At 44.4% G+C, this 8,028-nt stretch overlaps 1 protein-coding gene across 1 annotated transcript; it reads left to right on the top strand.

Moving 5' to 3' along the window:
- Window positions 1-1,672: 1,672 nt before the first annotated feature.
- Window positions 1,673-3,102, top strand: LOC107148376 (RANBP2-like and GRIP domain-containing protein 5/6). Its single transcript, XM_015493003.2, is given in 2 exon segments — window positions 1,673-1,814; window positions 1,817-3,102. Coding segments are annotated over 2 exon segments (1,413 nt in total). The 5' UTR covers window positions 1,673-1,687.
- Window positions 3,103-8,028: the final 4,926 nt, after the last annotated feature.

Genomic DNA, 8,028 nt, shown 5'->3' with positions numbered 1-8,028 from the left:
CGCACAATGAGAGCAGCTTCATTTTCCCGTGGTATTCACAGGATGAAAGTCTCCCTCTGGTTCTGGCTCCTTTTTATTTTAGCTTCCCTCAAAAGTACCAAAGATGAAATATCCCTGTCTCCCACCCCATCAGAAGCCTTTGGTCTGGGTTTTTTTGTTGAGTCAAAGCAGCGTGTATGTGTGTGTGTGTGTGTGTGTGTGTGTGTGTGTGTGTGTGTGGTTTTAGACACAGGAAGAGAAATGAACTGAAGAGCCAGATAGGGTCTAAAGTCCCTCCAGCCCTGACTTCCCTTATTACTTTAGCCCCAGACTTTTGAAATCGAAATTTGTAAAAATTGACTAAGGGTCTACCTTTAGTGGCGAGAAGTAGAGGGAGTCTTTACCCTGTTGTGTTAACTTTCTGTCTCCCCAACAAAATGCCTGAGATAATCAACTCATAAAGAGAAAAGGTTATGTTGGCTCACATTTTCGGAGGTTTCAGTCCATGATTGGTTGGCCATATTACTTTAAGACTCTGGTGAGACAGCCCATCATGGTGGGAGCACACAGCAAAGCAAAACTATTCTTCTCATCTTGAGCCAAGGATCAAAGAGCATGAGGAGGGGGCACTATCCTTGTCAAAAACCTAATGAAATAAGGGCATCCCACTCGGGAGGTTCTACCACCTCCCAATAGCGCTATGTGGGAAGCCTGGCCTTTGACACCTGGACCTTTGGAGCACACTTAAGACTTGTGTTTTTTAAAAATAAGACTAGTTTACTGGAGGGAAAAAAAGATTCTATAACAAGCCAGAATTCCAGACCAAAGATGATTCGTAATGCCTTACCCCTGGCAACCGAGGGTGAGCTGCTTTTATAACCAGAGAGACAGGAAGTAACATACAGAATCAACCGGTTGGTGAAGTCTGCCATTTGCCTTATTTGGGCATAACGTAGCAGCCTTCAATCTGGAATGGGCTGAGGGGTGGCTGCTGGTTTGGGCTGAGACTCGGTTGCTTAGCTACCATAGTTTTAGGTTATGTTAAACCTTCTTACACATCAAGTTAATTTGTAGTTTACTATATATGAAGGCCCCTTTGGGTCAAAGTCAAACACAGAGGTTGCTTAAGGCCAGCCTGTCACCCTGCATATGTGTACCCCTCTGTCCTCAGAATTTAACATGAGTAATCACTTCCCCTGTGTCCATGCTTGTGCTCACTGTTGTGCCCCTGCATGACAAAGTGGCTCACAAAGGATAGGCCCAGGCCAGAGAGCATTAAGAAGGTACTCATTAAAAACTCGAGGTTCAGCAGTACCATCTCCCCTTCCATGGGGAGATAACAGGGAATGTTCAGCATCCCAGGACCTCCCTGTGGAAGCTCTTCATATCCTTGTTGGTACATTGTTCCCCTTTCCCTGCTAGGAACATCTAGCACCTTCCAGGTGAGGTTGGGACAGACAGTGTATGCACCTGCCCTTGCGAAGTACCTAAACCCTTAAACTATAAACAAGATGAGCCCTTAAACTATGATCAAATCTACTTCCTGTTAAAGGGCAACTAACTATAAAACATAAGAATGAATATTACAGAGGATGAATTATTTGTATTAAAAATGAATATATTCAACTCTGCATTTCTCCTGGAGACAGCGACTGCCGCGGGGCCTAGGGTCCGCCTTCCCACGCTCCGGGAACCGGTTGGGGGCGCGATGAGGCCCAGCAAGGCCGACCTGGAGCGGTATATCGCCTCCGTGCAGGGTTCTGCCCCGGCGCCGAGAGAGAAGTCAATGAAAGGATTCTATTTTGCAAAGCTGTACTACGAAGCTAAAGAATATGATTTGCTAAAAAATACATATCTACATATATTAATGTGCAAGAGAGGGATCCCAAAGCTCACAGATTTTGGGGTCTTCTCTATGAAGCTGAAGAAAACACAGACAAAGCTGTTGAATGTTATAAGCGTTCAGTGGAATTAAACCCAACACAAAAAGATCTTGTGTTGAAGATTGCAGAATTACTTTGTAAAAATGATGTTACTGATGGAAGAGCAAAATACTGGATTGAAAGAGCAACTAAACTTTTCCCAGGAAGTCCTGCAATTTATAAGTTAAAGGAACAGCTTTTAGATTGTAAAGGTGAAGATGGATGGAATAAACTTTTTGACTTGATTCAGTCAGAACTTTATACAAGACCTGATGATGTCCATGTGAATATACGACTAGTGGAGCTGTATCGATCAAATAAAAGATTGAAGGATGCTGTGGCCCACTGTCATGAGGCAGAGAGGAACATAGCTTTGCGTTCAAGTTTAGACTGGAATTTGTGTGTTGTGCAGACCCTTACGGAATATCTGGAGTCTTCACAGTGTTTGGAATCTGATAAAAATGACTGGCAAGCAACCAATAAAGACTTACTTCTGGCTTATGTTAACCTTATGCTACTTACACTTTCCACCAGAGATTTTCAAGAAAGTAGAGAATTACAGGAAAGGTTTGATAGTGCTCTTCAGTCTGTGAAATCCTCTGTAGGTGGAAATGATGAACTGTCAGTTACTTTCTTAGAAATGAAAGGACATTTCTACATGCATGCTGATTCTCTGCTTTTGAAGATGGGTCAGCATAGTGATGTACAATGGTGAGCTCTCTCTGAGCTGGCTGAATTATGCTATCTCATAGCATTTCATGTCCTGAGACCAAAGATTAAATTAATAAAAGGAGAAAATGGACAGAATTTACTGGAAATGATGGCCCATGATCGTCTCAGCCAATCAGGGCACATGTTGCTGAACTTAAGTCGTGGCAAGCAAGATATTTTAAAGGAGGTTGTGGAATCTTTTGCCAATAAAAGTGGACAGTCTGCCCTGTATGATGCTCTGTTTTCTAGTCAATCACCTAAGGAGAGATCTTTCCTTGGTAGTGATGATATTGGAAACATTGATGTACAAGCTCCAGAGCCTGGTGATTTGGCTAGACATGATGTTGGTGCTATTCGAGCACACAATGGTAGTCTTCAGATGTTGAGAGCCATGGCCAGGTCAAGATGGTGCCTGGCATTTTGCCAGAAGGGGCGGCTCCTGTTGCCTCGGGTGCCCGCTACTTTTGAGTTCTCGCGGAGTTTCCGTTGAGTTCCGGGTTGAGTTCTCGCGGAGTTCCCAGTTGAGTTCTCGCGGAGTTCCCATTGAGTTCGCATGGGTTCTGGAATAAAGTTCGTTCCTGCTTGAATCTACAAGTGGCTTGTGACCTCCTGGTTATTTGTGCCCAGCCAGACTGCAGCACATTTCTAAAACACTATCTTTCAACATCTATGTTCATCCCTTGCTATCTTCAGGAGGTTGGTTCCAGGATCCCACTTGGACACCAAAACCCATGGATGCTTAAATCCCTTATTTAAAACTTCATAGTATTTGAGTATATCTACACACATTCTCCTATATTCTTTAAATTATCTCTAGATTACTTAAAATATCTCTAGATTACTTAATATAATGTAAATGCCATGCAAGTAGTTGTTATGTTATATTGTTTAGGGAATGATAGCAAAAAATAAAAAATAAAACAGTCTGTACATGTTCAGTACAGACAATTGTTTTCTTTTAACTTTTTTTCTATCCAAGTTTTGTTAAATCCTCAGGATGTAGGACCCACAGGGTATGAAAGGCCAATGAACTGACCATTCCTGGTACCCTTGACCTCCAAATCAGCAGTCTCCTGCAGGTGAATCTGAGGCATTCCAACACATGGATGTGAAGGTATCACCAGACTCACTTCTGCACAGAATGAGCCACACCCCAAATGCTTATCTGGCATGGAGGCAGGGTGACCAGAATGCAGGAAGGGCAGGGCCCAGGGAGAGGCTGGGAATACTGAACACACCTACCCACAATAACTCTGAGCACTGGACCATGTGCTTCATTCCTGGACTTCTGCCCCAGGACTACACATACCAAGTGGACAAGGCTCTGCCAAGTGACTCCAAGGGGAAGAACATCCCAGGCTACCTCCAAAGCTGCTGACTTCTGTCTAGTTCCTCCTGGGCCTCTTAACCCAGAAATGTGAAGGCAGCTGGACCCACACCTCCCCTCAGTTCCCTGGGGCTGAAGAGAAAGAGAAGGGAGACACAGAGGTCTCCAAGTAGCAAAAAATGGTGCTGTGTTCTCAATTCACCTCTGAATATTAGGGGAATGGGGATGGATCAGGAGGGGTCAAAGGAACTAGCTCAGCACCTGGAAGCTTCATTTGCCAACTTCTCTGTATATTTGCTATTTTTTTAAATAAAATGTTGGAAGGAAGGAAGGTATAAGGGATCAAAGTTGTCCCTGAAACATTAAAACATACTTGTTCTGTCCTATCCTTTGAGGGGGATAAACCATCCCTTAGCCATAACCTTGGGGGGCCCTGGCTCCACTTGGGGACACCCATTTGCCTCGCCAGTCAAAAGAAATCCCAACGTGATAATATTTGCCACGCCAAACACCAGTCCAACAAAAGACATCTTATTTTACACATAATTTCAAAACATATTTTGTGTATGAAACATAGCCCCTGAAATCCTGGAATTCCTGTGTTTCCAGATTGTGGCAGGTGGTTTTTCAAGGAGGGGTGGGAGAGCACTCCTTCCAGTGAGCTCTTACATTGATGTCCACTCTAACAAAACAGAAGATTATTTGAGTCAGCTTTCTGTTGTGACAAGATACCTGAGATAATCAAATTTTAGGGAGGAAAGATTTATTTTGGCTCATGTTTTCAGAAGTTTCAGTCCCTGGTTGCTCCGCCCCATCACTTGGGGCCTGTGTTGGCACAGTACCTCATGGCAGGAACACAGGATGGAAGAGTTCTGATCACTTCATGGTGTCCAGGAAGCAAAAGAGAAAGAGGAAGGGGAGGGGTCCCATCATCCCCTTCCTGAGCATGCCCCCAATGTCCTAACTTCCTCCTACTAGGCCACACCTCCCAATAGGGCTGTGGGCTGAGACCGAGCCTTTAACACATGTGTCTTTGGGGGATATTCAATATCCAAGCTATCACTAGGGTCTCTTGGGTTGCTAAGAGGAGGGATCTGAAATCCTCTGCCTGCTTCCTCCCTGAAGGGTCCCTATAGGATGCCTCTATTAACACCAAAGTAATAGGGACACTTCTGCCCTGCACCGACAAGGATATGTGGTCATGTGCTCTTAGTCTCGCTGACACCAAAAATGGACATGGAGCCTGGCCCCAACCCCACCCATAGTTCATCACCTTGGTTAGGGCAGATACACATCACATAGTGTCTGAACTGACTCTGGGGGTCCCCGAAGGAAAGACAAGACCTTAAACCACCGAAGGACACACTGAGCCGAGATTTTATTGAGCGGAGGCACTGCCCCTCTTTCTCACAGCTTCCTGTGGGTCCTGGATCCCCAAAGGCCTCGTTGCTCCTCACAATTGTCTCTCAACCCCACTCTCCCACCCGAAGCAAGTATCTGCAATAGTAAGGTACTTTTATGTGACACTGGGACAAAAATGCATCTTCTTTTATTCAGTATATTCATCAAAATCAACACAGTTCATAGACATTTGCATTTTTCATAAGAAAGCCCACATTTGAAATATGGGCTCTTGGTTTTAGGTTAGGGGCTTTGGTGACTATCAGAGAATTAAATCGAGGCTTGAATCCACAGGCACAGAGCCCTGGAGACCCATGGAAGGCTGCAAGGGAATACTTTTGCAAGATGGAAACCCCTCTCAGTGCATATATTTTCTGAGATGCTGTTCCACTGGCACCTTCTCCAGCATCTCATGGAGCTTGTTACTGTGCAGTCAATGAAGAAAGATTCCTTTTCCAGGCTGGGTCAGACTTTCCATGAATTAAGCATAGGGAGGCCTAATTATATGTCATTTGATGAATGCCTGGGCTGAACTAGTCTAAGGGTACAGAATGATAACCTCATCAACATCAAGACCAGAAAGCATGGGCCCTCTAGCCCTGTGGCCTCACTGCTGTAGGAATAGCAGAGGGAAGTTGTACATTTCCCCACTGACAGAGTTGCAGGGAGCCTCTGCCTGGACAGAGTCAACCTTGCTGCATCATAGATCTGTCTAAAGTCACCACAAGCAGGGGAGTGCCACATAAGAAAAAGTAAAAGGCTCAATGTTATGGTTGCCTTAGTCAGTTGACTAATCTGCAAACTGAGACCAAGGTAGAAAGTCGCTCATTATTCATTTATTAAGTGCCTACCCTGTTTACTGTTCTGATACTTGGGGAATCAGTAGTGAAGAAGATGGTATCATTTCTATGTCCATATCTCAATGTTCTCTCCCAGAGACAAGTGACTTTAGCCCTATCCTTCTGAAAGCACTTCTGGAATGACCTATGGGTAAAGAAGTGATAACATTATTATTCAAAGATAATTTTGAAAGAGAAAACAACTACTCGTAGTCAAACATCCAGGATGGTGGGCACCAACAAGGACTGTCTTGAGCAAATCAGTATTGGACAGTTCCATCAAAGGGTTTATGCATATGTGTATGTATGTGCGCACACACACACGCACACATGTTCATGTATCACAGGGTTTTAGAAAGCCTTTTGCAACCTCAAAAACTCTGCATTCCATTTGTGCCTGATTTTTATCAAGGTGCAAGTGTTTTAATCCCACAGTCAGAAATAAGGCTTCCGGCATGTGAAAGCTGTCAGATTCAGAATGGAGTCACCCATGTCAAACCCTGACAGCTGGAGCCAGGAAAGGTCAGGGAGGGCTCTCAGCTCAATTTTCTCAATAATGGGCTGTCATAGGACAGCAAGCAGCACAAGAACTGTTATCCACTTATGCACAAATACTTGCCTGACTCACGCTGTCTTGCAAGCCCAATCCAATGAAGCAGCCTGCTCTACCTTGTAAGGCTATTTTTGCTTAATAACGGATGGTGAAACTGCCAACTATGACCACAATAGGGGCTTTATGTAGTAACTGCTGCTCAACATCAGAGCCTGCTGGCTCCCACAGGCACCAAGAGTGCCAAGGAAATTTCTTTCAAAATAACTTGTGGAGATTCCTCTGTCCTAATAAAACTGCAGTCTTTTCTTCGTTCTTTGGACAAACTAGAGGCCACCCTGGCCTGTGCTTGTATTTTTCCAGATTGCAATCCTATTCTCTGCTTATTCCAAATAAAAGTTTCTTTATTGAAGACTCATCTCTAAATTTTTCCTTGACTTTGACTAATGTATATACTCCTCCTGGGAGAGGTCAAAACTGATCTGACTTCATGCTGATGGATCAGACTTTGATTGGCAGTGTTGAGAAAGGGATGAGGCCAGTCCAGAGGAGAGGAAATGCTACAGAAACATGAACTGGGATCTGAAGACAAACCTCATCCCTCTCCACCTCTCAGTGTACCCATATGTATAAGAAGGTCTCTACTTTACCTCCTGCTGTGGTTTGGATATGAGGTGTCCCCAAAAAGCTCTTGCAAAATGATTAGATTATGAGAGCTATGATCTAATCAGTGAATTAATCCATTTGATGGATTAATAATTTGAAAAGTGGTAACTGTAGGCATATGGGACATGACGAGAATATAGATCACTGGGAGCATGCCCTTGGGGATTATGTCTTGTCCCCCTGGCTTATCCCCTCCTCTCTATTTCTGCTTCCCAAACACCATGAGCTGAGGAGCTTTCCTGCCCTGGACCCTTCAGCCATGATGTTCTGCCCCACCTCAGGCCAAGAGCTGTGGAGTTGGCCAAACATGGACTGAGACCTTTGAAACCATGAACTCCAATTAAACTTTTACCCTCTAAATTGTTCTTGTCAGATGTTTTGGTCACAGAGATGAAAGTCTGACTAACAGCCTTCTCAAAGTTCTTGGCTCTCAAGTTTAGAGCAACACGGCCCATCAAACATGGCATGTACTGGCATCTGAGCCCTGCTGGCCTCATACCCTTCGGTCCATGCAGGCCTGGGGTACCTGACACTCTCTCAGCTCCCAGGTTGTTCCTTTGGACCTGAAGTCCACTAGAAGTAGAGAGAGGCCACCTGCAACAAGATGCTTCTTCTTTAGCATGATGTATGTTA

The sequence above is a fragment of the Marmota marmota genome, unplaced genomic scaffold (assembly GCF_001458135.2).
Source record: "Marmota marmota marmota unplaced genomic scaffold, marMar, whole genome shotgun sequence".
NCBI classification, from domain to species: domain Eukaryota; kingdom Metazoa; phylum Chordata; class Mammalia; order Rodentia; family Sciuridae; genus Marmota; species Marmota marmota.
This window is presented reverse-complemented; position numbering and strand designations above follow the sequence as displayed.